Source organism: Chamaea fasciata, unplaced genomic scaffold, assembly GCF_029207755.1.
Source record: "Chamaea fasciata isolate MVZ Bird 193981 ecotype frontalis unplaced genomic scaffold, bChaFas1.0.hap1 SCAF_7, whole genome shotgun sequence".
NCBI classification, from domain to species: domain Eukaryota; kingdom Metazoa; phylum Chordata; class Aves; order Passeriformes; family Sylviidae; genus Chamaea; species Chamaea fasciata.
Window position 1 is genome coordinate 39855831 of NW_027094092.1, and position 17866 is coordinate 39873696.

Sequence of the window (17866 nt, forward strand, 5' to 3'; positions counted from 1 at the left end):
CGCCCGAGACAGGCGCTCCACCTCTCCGATAAAGCGCGACGAGCGCCCGTCGCTCCGCTTGCTTGTCATCCTTATTCACTATTCATTGCCCATAATTAAGCAAACTCCCGTTCATTAAATTATGCCTTTGCCGCCGCGTTTCCTTCCTCCCATAATGCGTGATTAGCTGTATTTTAATTAGCCTTTGTCTCTGCCATCCGCCAGACTGGTGCACCCATCCCAGCAGCTCCTTGCTGCCACAATTAAGGTGGTCGGTGTCCTGCCATTCATCATGGCCAGCCCAGGGTACCCCTGGCTCTTCCCGATTTCCTCTCTCAAGTGGATGCCACTGGCCCTGACACTGGACTCTCTGCCCATCCCTTCTACCAGCTCTTGCAGACCCATTGGGTTTTACAAACTTATTCCAAATGTACAGCACAGGGAACATCAGCACAAATGCATTAAGATGCATCAAAGTGACAGCATAATCGAGATCCCAGCTGGTGGTTAACAAATGCTTTGTATGGAAACAAATGCTTTTGGTGGAAAATATCAGTCTTTGGCTTATTCTAGAAACATGTATTCCCAGCCTCCTAGACTGGCTTTTTCTTGGAAGGCCAGGAGGCCTTGCAGGGCCTGCTAGATCACTGCAGTTACTAGCAAAGGAATTTGCTGAACCAGGAGTGCTCAAGTGGTTACTACCAACTGGCCAACTGGTTTGCTGTGTCTGTGGGATGGCTGGTCCCAGGTTAAATAACTGCCTTACCACAGGCATGACAGGGGACCTGCAAAGGCAGGAGCGCTGGAATGAAATCTAAGGGTTACCCTTAGAAAAACTGTGCTAAAGTTGTTTGGAAAGAGGGAGGTCCCTGCATCCTTGTCCATCCCTTGCCAACCTATGCACATGTCCCATTGCAACAGGAAATGATCCTAAAATGGGGGTTTTCATTTTGTCAGGAGCTGGCCCTGTGCTGTGCCATCACAGCCACACCAGCCAGGTCAGTCACTGTGTTCAGCCCCTGCTCGACCTGGTATTTGCTGTGGGACTGGCAGAGGGGGCACCCATTTGTGGGTGACCTGTGATTACTTCATACCCTGCACGCACTTGGAGGGGACCTCCCCCAGCTCAGGTGCCCTGGGCAGATCTTTTGCACAGCCCAGCCTGCTAACAGAACAGGACAGTAAAGCCTGTGCCCAAAGCTCAACTAGGCATCCAGCAACCCAACACCGTCTCTCTTACAAAGACCATTTCTTTGGGAGTATGAAAGTATTAGCTGTGCCTCAGAGAGCAGGTCTAGGAGGATGCAAAGCCATCTGCTTTGTAAGACAACTCACTGCCCAAACACAATCGGTGTGCTTGGTTTTTTTGTTTCTCCTCAAAACGCTTCTAGGTACCTTTTCCAACCTCTGCCTAACAGAGACCAATTTTTTCTGCCCAGCCTGTTTATACCCCACAGTCTCTGGGGTGTTTTAATTCCCACTAGAGTCTCGAGGCTCCTCCTTGAAGTGAAAAGTTTGAGCAGGCAAGAAGTAAAGGAGAGCCAAGGATGAGAGCAGGGGTGCTGCTGGCACAACTCACCTGCTGGCTTCAGCAGATCTATGTGGGCCTGGAGAGGACAGAGAGCACAGGAAAACCACAAAATCCAGCACAGTGTATCTGTAGAGTGGTTTGGATATTGAGGTGATGGTGGCAGGGAGATGTGTGAAGAGGAGTTGCCAGGAGGGTACAAAACTCGGTTAATTTCTTCATCAAACACCTCTGAAGTGGCCAGAAGAGAGTGAGCTGAAGGCATCAGCAGGAAGTGCCTCAAGGATGTTCCTGTGAGGAAAAGCCTTGGAAGGGAAGAAGACTTGTAGCAGCCCTGAGGCACAACTGCCTTTACCTGTGGGCTTCCAGATTTGCATGTCAATGCTGGACAGAGGACATTAAATTTGGGGTGTTGGAAACCTGGAGGAAGCAGTACCATCACATTGGGGGATTACTTTTCGATTAACCTGTTGAAGAACTTGTGGTGCTTGTTGGAAAGTGGGAATTGCCAAAGCAAAACCAGCACAGACAAATAACAGGGAGGGGAGTGAGAACTGCCTTTTTTCTCACAGGCTAAAAGTGACACATAAGAGCTTGCAAAAGCTTAAAATATGCTGAGACTGCAAGCATCACTGGCTTCAACAGGCAGGATTATGCCAAACTTTGTGAGGATGCAAAAGACCTGTAAGTCACAATCAAGAAATTAGGACCTCAGTTTTCTTTATATGCATGGAGACACGTGGGAGAACTGCAGGGGCATGGCTGGGAGACTGCTGCTGGGTGGCAGAGCTTTGATGGCATCCTGTGCTCAGGGAGACTAGAGGTAACCAGTGAAGTTTTAACATCAGGGCTTCATCAGCTACGATGCTACATCTCTGAGCCAATCCCCACATCACCTTCATAGTTACTTCAAAAAAACCATAAAATGTTGTTCCTGGTGCATAAGGCCGCTTTATGTTTTGTCTGCCTATAACTATCCTCCTAAACCATCTTACTGCAGCTCTGGCTCACAAAGCCTTGTTAAACAAACCTTTGCCCTGTAAGGCTGGAAGACACAGGGAGCCCAGGGGCGCTGATAACCCAGTGGTTTGTTGCTCCTGGGCTCTGTGGGACAGCTGCCTGTCTGCAGGTACACAGATAGGGAAAGGATGAGGGATTTGGGAGCACTGGGGCTGGAATAGGTTTTCTGTCTGTCCATGGTGGATGCTGCTGGCTTTGGGGCTGGGGTATGTCAGGGTCCCTTTACAAGGGCATCAGTCTCCCCCTACAGCCCCACACTGCAGTGCCTGGGGCACATGGAGTTCTGTAGATGTAGCTGGCCTTGTCAGAGTGCTCACACATCTGCTGGGGCCAAGGAGGGCTGCCAGGAGCTAGGGGTACAAAAAAGCTACAACTGGGACCACATAGAGGAGGGACAGGCTCTCAAGTGGTTGGTCCACTTGAGAGGAAACACGGGCGTTGGACACAAGCCCTGAAGCCAGGAACATCTCTCTCCCCCTCAGAGCAGCAGTCCTCCACCCTGATCCTCATAGCTCCATTGAGTGTGATGCCCTGCTGGAAGTCCGTGCCGCCTTGGGATCAGTAGGGTCTTAGGACTCCCCCTCTGGCAGGGATAGGGAAAGGAGCTAGCATTTCCCTAGGCGTGTGATGCCCGCAACAGTCACAGGAACTTCAGGGGCTAGGGCTCATTGGGTTCCTGTTACCTCCATGGAGCTGGAAGGAGCCATGACAGCTGGAGATGCAGCTACTAAACCTCTTGTGTAAGTGATGTTTCCCCCTGCTCCTGCCCTGCTCATCACGGCTGCAAGGGGACAGCCACATCCCCCCCAGAACCCACATTCTTGCTGTCCAACACCCCATGCCACAGAAGGAGCAGGGGACAAGGCCACACACAACATCCAGGCAGCTCAGGTAATGGAGGGAGAGAAGAAACACAGGTGTCCGTGCAAGGCAGGTGCCTGGCCCTGCCACATCTGATGGGCAGAGCTGCCTGGAATATCTCAGTGCCAGGCAGCAGCCGAAGAGGTGACACCAGACACCAGGAACTGTTTGGAAAAGCCACTGTGTGTTAGTGTGTTTGAATTTGTTTTAATCCTAATCATCAGTCACAACCCCCTCATGTTACACTGATAAATGTAACATTATTTTTATTAATTAACATACTTGGATTAATGTAACTTCCTTTTTTAAACATTTAATACTACCGGGGTATTAAAAACAATACAGAAACCATCACATACATCCTCAAATGCTGCACATGGTTCTCCTTGGCCTCAGAGCAAAACCCAACCAGGCAGCAATGACACACAGTGATAGGGAAAGCCTGTGTGGACCAGGTCACCACATGATCCACACAGACTTTGAGTGATATGGGACGGGGAGCAGCGAGTTCCCCTCATCTATGAGGTAGTGAAGGAGGAACTTCATGGGCTGTTTTTGAGGCAAAGCCCATGTAGGCGGTGCTCCAGGATACTGTGGATGCCTGGAAATGGGATCCAAAAGGGATCCAGCAAGCTCCTGAAAGATATGCCCAGCTGCACAGTTACAACTCACACAATCCATTCCCTGCTACATGGTGGCAGTATGCAGGTTCACATCACCTCAACACCCACGTCCAGCTTTCCCTGACAGGGATCTGCCCTGTCCCAATGACCTTGTGCCAGCCTCAGGCAACACCAGCATTATGACTTAGAGAGTCACAGGCAGCCCTGTCAGATCTGGGAAGGAGCCACCTTGGACCCCAATTCTTGCTACGTTAGGCTCCACCCTTGTTCCTCAGAGCTAGATAAACCACAGGCCCCATCATTTAGCGGTAACCTTGAAGCCTTTGCAGATCTTGCCCTCCAGTCTTTTATTTGAAACTGTCAAGCATGATCCTTGATTTTGTTTTAACCCAGTGCCAGGAGTGCCCCACAAATATGCAGGTGCCTACTCACCCCTAGGGTTTCCAGCTATATGCACTGCTCCAGGATGTGGCTTGCACAGATCAGCATGGGATGCATTTGGCAGACAGCCCCAGACCCCCTGCAGCAGGGGTGGAAATGGGGACAGGAGGAGCCTCAGGAGAACTGCTTCAAGCATGGAAAACCAGGGGCTGTGGCTTCCCCTAGACCTGGGCAGAGAGCTGGCTGAGTGGGAAAAGCAGCAAACAGCAGTCCCCTCAGCCACCTCGATGAGGGCCACCGGCTCCTTATACCCTGAGGGTGTTCCCAGTAAGGAAAGGGGGCCCCAGGCCAGCCTGTCCCCATGTCAGGTAAATGACCCTTGGTGGGGTATTTCCTGAGTGGACAGCCTGCCCCCCAGTGCCCTAAACTTTGTATCAGCCCTGCCAGGGAGGACAGGGCACTGAGCCAGACGTTTGGACTGGGGTGAGAACAGGATGGGCACGGTGAATAGGGAGAGGAACCAGTCCCACACTGTGGTGTGGAGAAGGGCAGCTCGCCCAAGGGCCTCCCAGTACCCAGCTGAACTCCAGCACATGGACAGCCCTCAGCCCAGGGAGCAACCTGCTGATTTCCCATCTCCAGCATCACACCAAGGGCAGTCCCTTGGTGCTGCAGGATTGGTGATGGGGACAAACCCTGGGTCACTGCCCTCCTCCAGCCTGAGTGGGTGCCCATGGGGAAGTTCCTTGCCTTTCTGGAAAGCAGACAGGAGCTGCCAGCTCTCATGTCTGACCAGCTTTTATTGAGCAGGGCAAAGCTGGGATGTAGCTGTGAATACAAGAGGAGCCCAGTCCCCTTCTCTTCCCAACCAGAACAGCTTCCCAGGCAAGCTCCCTGGCACCTGCCTGGGCTGCCCTGTGCCAAAACAGGGACGGATGCAGCCCTGCAGCCTTGGCTGCCCCGGATTTCCTTCCTCCCCAGCTGCAGACCGCTGGCAGGACAGAGAAGTTGTGCAGATGCAGCCCTGTGAGCCATCTCCACTCACTCCCACATCACGCTGTCCTCCCCAGCCAGTTCCATCAGCACATCCACCAGCTCGGCTCCTCATTGCCCCTAGAATGTCCTCAAACACCAAAACACTGCTTGAGCTCCTCATCTTCAGCCCCAGGCTTGGTCAGGAGTCCTTTTTTTCTTGCTGCCAATGCGGCAGATGGGGCAAGGGAGTCCTTGGTTTTGGGCTGTTCCCAGCAGGGCCAACCAAGAGTAGAGTCAGCTCTTCTGTTCTGGAGTCCTGCTCCCAACTGCAGCTTGGAGGGATATGACTCCACAAGTCCCCCAAGGGGAGAAAAGGCAGCTGGCTCAAACCCAGGTGTCAGGAGCGAGGCTGGGGGCAGGGCAGAGGCTACCTGCGTGGTGAGCCACATCTGCAAAGAGAGCAGGGCACAGGGTGAGCACTGCCAGCATGGGAGGCTCACCTGCTCTGCCCTGGATCCCCTTCTTTGTGCCTGGCCCCTCTGACACAGAACTGCAGGGGTAAGGACTGCAGGCAGCCTCTTCATGGGGAGAAGTGAAGGTGATGGGGCTGGTGCTGGTTGAGCCCCCAACAGCAGGCTTCAGACAAAAGGGGGAAATGCTAGAAGAAAGTGCTAGCCACAGGTGTCACACCTCAGAAGTGCCCACAATGACTCCAGCCTGGGCTGTTACAGCAAGGAGTTTGAGAAAGTGAGATAAAGGACGGAAAGAGTAGAGTAACCCAAACAATCAGTCAAGGACAGCAGTAAGGACACAGCTGGCAGCAGGATGAGGCTGAAACTGGAAATTCATGAATCCATGAAACTCCACACGGTCTGTGATGGCAACAGAGCTAAGCACCATCAAGTCACCCAGCCGATTCATCCCCATTCTACCCAGCTTTGAGCTGCTGAGCCTGGAGACTACCAAGTACGTATTGAGTCTTCAGTTCAAGGCCTGTTTCCCCACAGCCACTGTTCCCTCCTGCTTTCTTCTGTGTCTGCTCTGCACAAACCTTTCACTGCTCATAGTGTCAGTGAACATCTAAATGCTTAATGAAGACACACATCCCAAGAAAATTAACCCAGAAGACACCACTCATACCTACCCCTCCTCACTTACAGTTCACAGTCTTTCCGTCCCTTCTTGTCTTGTCTTCTCTTACCTCGGCCCTTGGACCTCCTCCTTCGAAAGGAAAGTACCACAAGAAGGGCTGATATGTTGGAGATGAGAACCACAATCCCAGCCAGTAACAATGCCCCTGATGTCACTTACCTTCCCAACCTCATCAGGTCCTGCCGGGGCCTGCAGAGTGGGAAAAACGACAGAGAGAAGTGGTTATTGGGCAATGCTGCGTGTTGAGCTGCAGGAGCTGGTCCATTGACATGCCCCAGTGCATAGCCCAATCTACCCGTTATCATTCATGTTTAAAACAAACACAATATCTCTTCTCTTGACCTTACCAACCCCTCAGTCAGGAGCTGATTGCAGTTGGCAGAGAGAAGGCAGAGACAGCAAAGGAGCCGGTCAGATTGAGTGACTACCCTGGAGATGTGCCATTTTGCCAGTGAGGCTGGGGAGGGCAAGTTCAGTCCTAGATGCTCTCAGTGACAGCTTTCCCATCTTGTTAAACAAGGTGCAACACCCCGAGTAATAAACGTGGGGGATTTGCTGCCAAGTCTCAGTAGTGGGTTCTCAGCCATGACATGCCCCCCCACAGGGGTCACAGCCGGGACATCTGCCACGCCTACACTACCTACAAAAGGGAGTGATGCACAGGTGTGGAAAGCGGATTAGGAAGAAGCCAAAAACTGCTGCAGAAGGCAGCCTGCACAAGTGCACATAGGAGATCCCCTGGGAGTTAGCCTACGTAGGAAAAGCACAAAAGGCTTAGGAAATTCCCTGCATAGGAAATAGCTGGAAGCAGAGAAGGAGGTAAGCAGCACATCTGCTTCTTCGCGCTCCCCCTTCTGCATCTACTGACAGACTTTCCAGACAGAGACTGTGTGGAGCTGGGTCTGCTCCAGCACAGCTGCTCACAAACTGCAGGGGAATACCAGTCTGGGAAACCTCAGGATCTTCTTCCAGGCAAGGATCATGTGTAATGACTGCCCAGCAGGACACTCATCCCCCCCAGTTTTCACAACACTAAATGACCCCTGCATCATGATGAAGAGTGATTACCAGGACTCCTCATGCAGGCAATGCTGGAGTCTCTACGGCAAGGACCAGCTGCAGGCGGCATCGGAGCTGCTCCCACAGCATTGCAGTCCTCAGGCAGAGGCCCCATCCTGCCCAGGCTTTCACCACTTTTGGGACACAGTGAGCACCCCAAGGGGTTGACTAGGTGCCAGGAGTCAGTGGCAGGTTGGTGCTGCACATCCATTCCAGGCCAGCACTACGTATCCAGGCCAGGTTGGCACTGCATGTTTTAAGCTTTCATTTGCTGGCTTGCATGTAAACTTCCGCTGTACCCCCAGGTCTGTATGGGGCAGTCTCCCTTAAATGGTGGCCTAAGACTCAGTTGTTGAGCTTTCTCTTTGGGCCACACTCACACTCAGGCATGTCAAGCCATGGAGCTCCCTGCTGAACCACCACCTTGGACGTGCTGCCACACACCAAACACCTGCCTCAGAGCCACCAGCCTTGCTCCATTACCCACAGGCAGATCCTGTGGCTAAAGGAGCATATACCAGGCATGCCAAGGCAGCTGCAGGGATTGAGAGCACAGCCCTGCAGACAGTGGATGGTGTCTGACCTGTCTTCACAACAGCATGCACCCCCTCGTCTGCGGGGAGCAGGTGCAGAGACGTGGTGCAGCCCGCAGGTGAACAAGGGCCCCAAGCACCAGCAAACCCTAGTGCAAAGACAGCAAGAAGGGGTCCCAGCACAGCCAGGGTACCCACAGGGCATCCCTGTTCCACACACAGGGTGAGCTGGCAGGGTTGCTCTTGCTGGAAGCCAGGAGTCCCTTACCTGCACTCGCACTGCTTGTGCTCGGTGAACGCCATCTCCACATAGGGTGCCTCCCCGTTCGGCTTTATCTTCAGAAGCTGAAAGAAGAGCAAAGGTTACTTCTCAGGCAGTAGCAGGAGGGGGCTGGAAGGACTCCTGCACCACTGCCTTGCCACCCCAGGCTCTTGGGAAGATGCATGTCTAACCTGTTCCTCGGGACCTCCAACAACAGAGGCTCCACCTCCACACGTAGGCAGTTCTGGCCAGGCCCAGCTGTCCCAGCAGCTTGGGAGGCTCTGCTAGTGCCGCCCCATGTCTTCAGGGCTTTAATTTAAGTCCCATGGTCTTGGGATGTCCCAGCCTCAGAAAAGGTTTTTCAGTCTCTGCCTTTCTGGAGAGCTTTCACATATTTGACCCCTTGGCACACCACCTTCCTTTTCTGACAGAAATATCCCATCCCAGTCATATTTTTCAGACCAGTCCCATTGCTGCTGCCTCCTCCTGGACCCCTTGCCTACAGTAAGGAGTTGGAACTGACTGGACTCAGTACCACAGTGTCTCCCCAATCCAGGGGTACAGGATACACCCTGTCACATGTCACAGCCCAGCCTGAAGTTCAGGTTGGACATCCAAGGGCCTTACAGGGTATGTTCATCATTGGTGTGATCCACACTAGCCCCTGCAGAAGTGTCAGGCATTTCCACCCTGTACACAGCAGCAGGATCCCTCCCATAGAGGGAGACCTGTGCTTTGGGAGCTGCCTCCTGCTCACACCAGGCTTTTGATCGACCTCAGCCAAGAGCTTTTGGAAACTGCCATCCTGCCTTCCAACCTCAGAGAGACCAAAATCACTGGTGATTTATTGCAAGCATTCCCTAGTCCATCATCCATGGCAAAGCAGAGCTTTTCCCTGGTCCCTGCAGCATCAGCAGGTTGATCTCTGGCAGCTCAGTGCAAGAGCTGCAGTGTGAGGACAACTGCTGCCTGGTTCATGCGGAAGAGTCAAACAGCCCAGGATCTCCCACCCCACATCTCACAGCTCACACAGTGGTGTCTGAAAATACGGTTGGCTCAGCCCTTCACACTCACCATGCCCCAGTGTGGGGACTTTCACTGTCAGCACCGCCCCAAGCATCACCTGATACAGGAGACCCTCACTCCTCCCTTCAAATCAAGGGCAGTACCTACTTTGTCCCAGCAGGCAGTCACAGGCAAGTGGAGCACCGCCCCCCAGCCCCACCACAGGACAGGAAAGGTCTGGAAAAATGACAGCAGTAAGCAAGACAGACCACACAGAGAGAAGTCCGGGAAGGAGGGAGTGAGGCCAGTACCACCAGGGGTGACACCTGACCTCAGGGGCAAGCCCAAAGAGCAGGCAGAAGGACCCTACTGACTTGGCATGCATATGAGCAGTTTTAAGTCCTCTCCCTCGCTAGCCACACTGCTACAATGTCTAGAGAATGCAAAGCTGCAAGTTCCCCTTCCCGGCGCTTGGTGAGCAGCCCTCCACCTCTCCGGCACAGCCCCGGCCCCGCAGCAGCACGTACCTGCATGGTGACCGTGCTTGTCTCCACGGGGACGCAGCGGAGACCCTCGTCCCCACAACAGCCTCCACAGCGCTGCAGGGAGACGCAGGAGGGTCTGAAAATGTACTCCACCTCGTTGGGGAATTCGGTAATGACGTCCACCAGCTGCTCCAGAGGCCGGCAGAAACTACGATTCCAGATCTCCCGAAAGGTCAGGACTGCAAGAGACAGGGACAGGGACTATAAGGAAGCGCCCAGAGAGGCAGAGCCCAGCCGGGCCGCTGCCGGGGCAGGTGCAAAAGCCGCGGGGTGTCCTGCAGCCATCACGGAGCACAGAGAACCAAAGGACCACCTCGTGCTCCCACTAAGTCAGTCACCGTACTGTGCACATCGCCGTGCGGGGGCTCACACAGCCACCCCAACAGGCTCTTTCTCCCTCGATCCGCCAGCTCCGTCTTCTGCCCAGGCACGCCGATCACCCCCGACCGCCGCCGCGAAGGGGCTCCCCCGCTCCTCGCACCTCGCTCGGCCGGACAGCAGTCCCCGGGGCTTTCCAGCAGGGAGAGCTGAAGCGGAGTGCTTCCACCCGGGACCCCGCATGCCGGCAGCGGAGGGGCGCCAGTCTGGGTGTTGGGCTGCGCTCCGCTCCGGCCCGCGGCGGTGCCCGGTGCCCGAGGTGGGCCGGGGAAATCAGGTTGCTCCGAGCGTCGGCACGGCTCCCCGCTGCCTCCCCGGTTGTCACCACGGGACTCCAGAGGTAACACAGCTCCGGGTGGTACCCAGCGCGCCCCGGCCTTGCGCGAAGCCCTCCCTGGGTTGCCGCCCCCTCCCAGTCGGGGCATCGGCGGCCGCCCACTGCCAACTCACCGGGCGACTCCGTGCTGGCGGTCCCCCGTTCCTCCAGGGCCTGCAAGGAGGGAAAGGCGAGCTCTGGAGGGGCAGCACGGGGCGACCCGCCGCCGCCCCCCGCCCAGCGCCGGGAGGAGCTGTCCGGGCCGTCGCGGCCACCGCAGACAGCGGCACCGGGGGCCCGGGCTGCCCCTGCTCCGACCCCCCTCCCGCCCCTCGGCTCTCACCGGGGCGGGCGGTGCCCCCAGCGTCCCGGCCACCAGCAGCCGCAGGAAGGCGCCGAGCAGCCGCATCGCCGCTCCCGCCGCCCCGGTACAGACTCGGCGCCGCCACTACCGCCCTGCCGCAGCCGGCATGCCGCCCCGACGCCGGGCCACCGGCCCCGCAGTGCCGCCTCCGCCGCCGCCGGGCCATGGGAGCGCGCCCCGCTCCACCGCCGTATTTCACCGCCACCGCCCCGCCGCTGCCCCGCCCCGGCCCCGCCGCGGGGCGGGAGCAGGTGCCCGGCCCCGGCGGCCGCGGGGGCGGCCGGTGCTCCCGGGCGCGGCGGAGCCCCCTCCTCCAGCGCCCCAGCACCGCCCCCGGCCATTACTCTGTCGGGCTGCCCCGGCGCTTCTATTCATCGTCCCGTGCACGGTGAATCCCCGGCCGGCGGGAACCACCGGGGCTGTGTTGGGCTTCTCGGCTTGCTGTTTTCGCTGCTCCATGCCCATCCACTCATTCTGTGCCCACCTGGCTCCCCTGCCCCCATACAACAGCCCCTTTTATCCTCTTCATTCCTCTGCTGATGCCCTATTCCCACTCAGACAACCCGTGACTGCTCACCCAGCCCCTTCCCCTCAAGCTGCTCCGTGCCTGTTCCATCAGCCCCTACCGTTGGACCCCTGTCAGAGGATTTCCAGCCCCCCCCTCCTCCACCCGCAGGGAGAGCATCCTGGTTCTGGTCTACAGCTCGGAAGGGAAGGGGGCACAGCAGGTCTGGGGTCAAACCCTGCTGCCAACCCAAAGGAGCTCTGTGGCCTTTTCTGTTCTATTTTTAAGCCCCAGAGGCCAGGGAAGCTGGAACTATGGGAGGTGTGATGAGATGCCAATAGCAACACGATCCCCCGTGGGCCGCAGGTCCCATAACAGGCTCTGTGTCCGTGCCAGGATTCACATTTCTGTCCTCCTGGGAGAATGGGGAGGCTGCTTCAGGGCTTCCCTACCCAACACCATGTGAGGTCTGTCCCTGCAGCATAAGGATGCCAATGACCTGCTCCCAGGCCTGTGGGATCCGTCCCCAGGGGATGCAGGACATGCCAGCTGCCTGTCCTCAGCCCCGGTTGGACCACGCAAGTGGCACCAGCAGGAGCTGGGCTCAGTCAGGAGCTCCTAGGCATTGGCACCACTGAGTGTGTGGCAAAGCTGCCGGAGCAAGGCCTGGCGAATTAGCACGGAGATGCTGCAGAGATAAGCACACAGAAAATCCCAGACCCACCGAAGGGAGGGTGTGCTGCAGTTCATCACTCAGCAGCACAGCACCAACTCAGCAGCTGCTGGGGGCTGCTGTGTGTTCAGTGACTGTTCATACTCCTTCTCCTGGCTGGGCAGCAAAGAGCAGGTAACATCCTTAATGTGACGGCAGGCGCATGCCTATGCTCTCCCTCTGCCACCCTACAGACCCTCCTGGGCCAAGGGGACCCCCTCCCCACTTTCCCAGAGATGGCTGTGAGATGGGGTGAAGAGAGCATTTCCTCCCACCCGAGAGCAGAGGCTGCTTTGAGTAGCAGCTGCTGCCAACTCACTGGACAGACAGAATCCTGTTATTGCAAAGACCGTGACCACACGGGGCCTCATGCCTGTCCTTGCAGGAAGGTCCCTTGGGGCCACCTCTCAGACACAAGGCCAGCCTCTGGCGCTGGAGCAAAGGGCTCTCCCCCAGGAGCTGTGTGGCTGGGGAGATCAGCCCTTAATTGCTGAGTGCAGTCCTGTTCCTGGTCTGAAGCTATTTCCTCAGAGGCCTTGGGCAGAGTTTACATTCCTGGGATGAGCATCCACTTTCTAGGCAGTGTGGAACAGGGACAGGAGAAGAGAAATAATATTTGGACACCGGTAACCTGTGATCAGCAACATCCTCCTGCATATGGGAGAAACATCAAGCTGGCTGAGGTCACAGTTGCTTGCTTTGCCCTCTGCCATGCTCCTCCCTGGGGGGCCAAATCTGCCCTTCCCCAGCTGCAGGACAGGCTGGAGGTCGAGCTATAAATGCACCAGCATGTCCCTCATGCCGCCTCCCACTCGGCTCTGGGGAGCAGAGTTACGCACTTTGGGAATAAGGGACAGAGGAAGCTCAAGGAACCAGCCAGGGATGTAAGGCAAATAGAGACATTTCCTTAAAGAGCAAATGGGAGCCTCCCCTGCAGTGAGCCCCATGCAATGACTGCTGACTGAGAGCATCACCTCGAATGTGCCATTGCCTGCCTGTGCCACCTCCCTGCCCTGCTCACGGAGCTGAGGAAGGGGGTGGGTGCGGAATGATGGTGTGTCCTTGCTGTGGGTGAACCCTGACTGTCAAGCGGGAAAGGCCAGCCCTGGCACCCAGCTGCAGGCATGCCATGGAACAGCCCTGCCAGGGAACAGGGGCACCTCCGTGGCTCCTACACCTTCAGGGTGAGGGGCAAGAGCAGGGCCCCTGGCTGCCCATGGGCACTGAAGAAGCCCAGAGCAAGCAGCTACTCCTCCCTACAAAACCCCACTCTGCTCATTGCAGGCAAGGTCTCTCTTAAGTAATCTTTTCCATAAAACAGCCCCATTTCAGCATCAGAGTTCTCTCACGGGCATCTTATCCCCTGTAAAATCTCACCTTTGGCATCTCACAGGGAAAGAACACAACAAAGACTTGTCCCTGCATCATTCTTAAGCTGACTGTAGCCAGGACCTCCTGTGTCACCCCTGAAGCCCTCAGAGAACACCTCTGAAATCCTCAGGGCATTATTTTTGTTCTGCTGCTATTTAGGACACAGGACTCAATCTCACCAAAGCTGTAGGCTTCTACCAAGGGAGGGCCAAACCATCCATGATCCAGTGCCCGGCACAGTCACCCTCTTGTGTTTGACCCCAGTAGGCAAGAACCCTGCCAGCAGCTCCCTGTGCCCTTCACTGTGATGGGACTCCTGAGGTCGAAGCAGCATGAGAATGTAGGGCACTGGGCTCCTCACACCTGCCCGTCATCTCAGAGCTCCCATGACTCATCCTCACTGTTTCATTTGATTGCTTTCTCTGGTTCTGTGATTTCTTCTTAGAGAGTCTCCTAAGCTCCACTGTCAGTGAGCCAGTCCATAGCTAGCACAGAGATAAACCGGGTCAATCATCTGCTGTTTGTGTTTCCACAGTGATAATGAAGATGGGAATGGTCTGGCTGGGGCATCCCCAGCTCCAGCTTCTTGGCACAGAGGGAACCCAGGCCTCTCTCTCAGAAGACTGCTGCTGACTTTTGAGAAATGCAGGGTTCTCCAGTGCCCTTGCAGGCAAGCAGAGCTGCACCAGTGACCCCTGAACAGTCAGTGTTACTCTTCAAGGAAACAGCTTGCGAACAACCTGCCTGGGCACCTGGGCCCTGAAGGACTCCTCAGAGCTGTGCTGCAGCAGCTCCAACTCTGAGATGCCCTCGGCAGCACATCCCCTGTCCCTGGCGGCTGGCAGCGGTGGCGTCAGTGCCTCTCCCAGCCCAGGTGCGCAGGGGGATGTGTTTGCTGAGGGGGAGGCTGACAATAGGGGGAAATGGGCTGGGCTGTGCAGCCCAATGGTGGTGGCTCACAGCCCCGGCCACTGCTGCCCGCGGCAGGCGGAAGCGTCCGGCCTTAGTCAGCCCCGGCTGCACGTGGCAGGAACTCTGCTGTTTGTTTTGGTTCCTGGGGAGGGGAGCTCAGCCTCCCTTGGGGACCCATAACCAAAACTGCAGGCACCTGACAGTCCAGCCCCATACCTGCGGACATCAGGGTCTGGTCCCCACGGGTCACAGGGACTGCAGGCTTGCCTAGGTCAGACATGAGTTTTGGAGGGGCACGGGATGAGCACCAGGACTGCCTGAGAGCACTCCAGGTAGAAAACCCAGGCAAGGGGAATCGTTGGGAAGCCTGGGTACTGCTCTCAGACAGAAATCCCTCATGAGGGCAGGGACGATGGTACCAAGGATGCCCCTGAGACTGCCAGACTCAAGCCCTGGGAAGCCGTGGCCCTCTTCCAGCCAGTGTTCCAGGAACAGATTAACATTGGCAGACCTAGCACCACTCAGCTTAGCGCTCAGTGGCCAGTGACTGGGCAGCCCCATGCTGCAGGGACTGAGCAGGCCACGGGTGTTTGCAGAAGAGCACAGTCCTGGGGCAGGGTGAGGCACTGGAGAGCCACACCACAGCCCCAAGCATACGTGGGCACCTACAGGTAAGCGTTCTGTCAGCAAGCACAGTTACTGTGCCAAAACAACAGCCCCATACACATGAAGTGCCGAGAGACCGGAGCAGAAAGCAGAGACAGTGACCACAGCACAGCTCACCCTGCTCTGTCCAAGTTCCTCTCCTGAAGCCCTGGGTGGGAGCTGTGTCTTCAAGTCCCAGAAAGCCTGCAGAAGTTTCTCTCCAGGAGCTGTAGAGTGCTGTGCTTGGGAAAAACAAGACTGAGGGCAGGATGGACTGGTGCAGCAGTGTGCATGACCTTCTGTCAGCGGCAGAGACAGAACACCCTGGGCCCACACCGACTGGAGACACAGGGTACAGCAACCGTGGGAGGGGTGAGATTCTCCCAGCAGGAGCAATGCAGCCCTCTCCTCAGGAAAGAGACAGAGGTTACTTTTCCACCAGAGAACCAAGCATATTCAGCACATTTATCACATTTCATTTACCCTGGGGAAAGGGCAGTGAGCACTGAACAGAGAAGAGAAGCACACAGGCACAAAGCGGCTGCTCTGCTGCTGCTGCCCCTCGTCTCCAGCTTTCCCAGCCCAGCCTATCGGTGGGCAGGGGCTGCTAGGCGCTTTTCTCCCCTGCCAAACTGGAACTCGATCCACACCCAGCCCAGAGCTTCTGGCTGCTTATCATGTGGATGCAGTTCTCCTGCTTTTAGTTGTCATAATATTGACACAAAGCAAAATAATAGTGATGGCGAGACTCTGCCTGGCTCTGGAAGGCAAATAGGCAAGGAGACAGGGAGTTGCAGACTCCACTATTGTGTGGGACAGGGCAGCAACCAGGGCTGCTTCCAAGCTCTGCTCCTCAGCATCACTCCTGCTGATAAGGGGGGCATGTGAGATGTGGGCGGAGGGGGATATAAGCTCCACAGCACACTCTCCCTGCTGAGGAGAGTGAACGTGTGTATCGGCAGGGCTTCATCCCACAGGCTTTCCTAGAATGTGGGTGGAGGAGTGGCTCATCTCTCCCTTTCCCTGAAACCTGGCAGCCGCTGAATAGCTGCCATCACCCGCAGCAGACAATGAGCAAAGCGAGCCCGGGGCCAGCTGCAGCGCTGGGAGCTCGTGAGCAGAGGAACTGCGGGGAGCTGGCTGGTGACCAGGAAGCAGCCCAGACTGCTGGTGTCACGGACCCCTTGGTGACCACAAAGCGTCCGGGCCACACTTTGTCTCGATCCAAGGGCCTGGCTTCCTGCAGCCCCACCAGGTTTGCTCCGGGGTTTCTCTGAAGCCAGCCCAGAGGGATGAGCCCCCAGCAGCACCTCCTCTGTGGCCCAGCCAGCCTGCTGTGCACCCTCAGAGTGGTGGCAGGGCCACAGCCAACATCAGCATGGTGCCATTGAGCCTTCTGAGCACTTGTGCCTTTGGTGGCAGCAAAAAAAAGTCAATGCCTTTTCAGGGTATAAAGGTCCAGGACACTAATAGCAATGCTGAGGACAACAGCTCCCACCCAGCTCTGTGGCATGCTCCCTCATCCCTTGCTAGATCTTGTTTTCCTACATGACACACAGTGACTTCCCACACTTCCCTCACCTCTTCCTGACCAGCCTGGCCTTTGAACCAGCTGCCTCCAGCTGCCTGTATCACGAGGGGAGACCTGGGCTACTGCCATAGATGAATGAGCCGACGAGTGAGGCTCCACATCCAGGGCAGGCATTTAGACACCAGCTTCCCATGCCTCTCCCAGGGGCTGGGAAGAGCAAGAGGCAACCCAGCCTGGGCTGCTTCCACAACAAGCCCTAGAAAAACCTTCCCAGCCTTGGTCTCTATTTTTAAGGCTCCTAAAAGGAGGGAGGAGCAAATTACAAACTTGCTGGCAGGAGAGATGGTCCCTGGGCTGGATTCAGAACCGCCTACTCATTTTCCATAGGGATTGTGGACTCCATTGGTACCGCAAGGGTCTGGCTATGGGCTTGGCCTGCCTGTGTGTGCTGTGCTGACGTGAGGATGAGACAGCAGCCACTTTCCAGGCAGAGACAAGCACACGTACACGCAGGCGGCCAAGCCAGGAGCTGCACCAAATCCTTTGCTAACCTGAGGTACTGAATCCATCCTGTTATTCCCCTTTGCAATCCCTACTTGTTTCCCCTTGGCCACCCAGGCAGTTATGGCAGCCAGGCTTTCGTGACGCTGACCAGTTTAGGAGACAGTTCTTACCAGAGTCATCAGCGAAGACCAGCAGAACACGTGCCCTGGTACCTGCAGCGTCTGACGTGAATTTCAAGCATGCCAAAACTGCCGATGACTCAGACTTCGTGTGCGTGCTCCTGAAACGCCAGGGAGCTCAGTATTACAGCTATTCACGTACCTGCATTTGATCAGCAGCTGTTTGTTTGGGCTTTTTCTTTCCCTGGAAGTGTGAGTTTTAAACATGCATTCCACACTCAGTTCAGCTCATCATTTCCATCCCCTTCACTTACTAAGTGACCTACTTTCTCCCCTGTAGCACACAGAAAACAGTGGTTTGGGCTCCCTTCAGCAGATTCACTCCTGCCTCTATGTCTGTGACTGCAAGAGCTTTAGTCTGGACTTGTTTTTGTCTCAGGCCTTTGAGCACGGGTTTTCCAAAGAGCAATCATGTCACACCAATGATGCCTCAGTGCATCCTTCCCCTTAGTCAGTGCTTGGTGTTCCCCCTCCACCCATGCACTGTGACCTCCTTAATTCAGTCACTTGTGCTCAGCAAGTGGCT

The 17866-nt window shown here is 56.0% G+C and overlaps 1 protein-coding gene across 2 annotated transcripts; it reads right to left on the reverse strand.

Annotated features, from left to right (window-relative positions):
• Positions 1-3527: 3527 nt before the first annotated feature.
• On the reverse strand, positions 3528-11127 carry PGF (placental growth factor). Of its 2 annotated transcripts, none has more exons than XM_066188511.1 (7): positions 10961-11127; positions 10752-10791; positions 9906-10102; positions 8380-8456; positions 6679-6708; positions 6512-6588; positions 3528-5816 (listed from the first exon to the last, which is right to left on the reverse strand). In XM_066188511.1, exons 1-6 carry the CDS (start codon positions 11024-11026, stop codon positions 6522-6524), a joined length of 477 nt encoding a protein of 158 aa, XP_066044608.1. In that variant the 5' UTR covers positions 11027-11127; the 3' UTR covers positions 3528-5816; positions 6512-6521. The 2 variants fall into 2 exon arrangements, with proteins under 2 accessions (XP_066044608.1, XP_066044607.1); XM_066188510.1 differs by having other exon boundaries at positions 3529-5816; positions 6526-6588.
• Between the last annotated feature and the right edge of the window lie 6739 nt (positions 11128-17866).

Bases quoted from the DNA above. Each gene is read 5' to 3' on its own strand.
- PGF (XM_066188510.1), bottom strand. From the start codon at position 11,026: ATGCGGCTGCTCGGCGCCTTCCTGCGGCTGCTGGTGGCCGGGACGCTG. The intron at 8,457-9,905 runs GTACGTGCTGCT...CTCTTCTTTCAG, and splicing joins CAAGCACGGTCACCATGCAG to CTTCTGAAGATAAAGCCGAA. The intron at 6,589-6,678 runs GTAAGTGACATC...TTCCTTTCGAAG, and splicing joins GACCTGATGAGGTTGGGAAG to GAGGAGGTCCAAGGGCCGAG.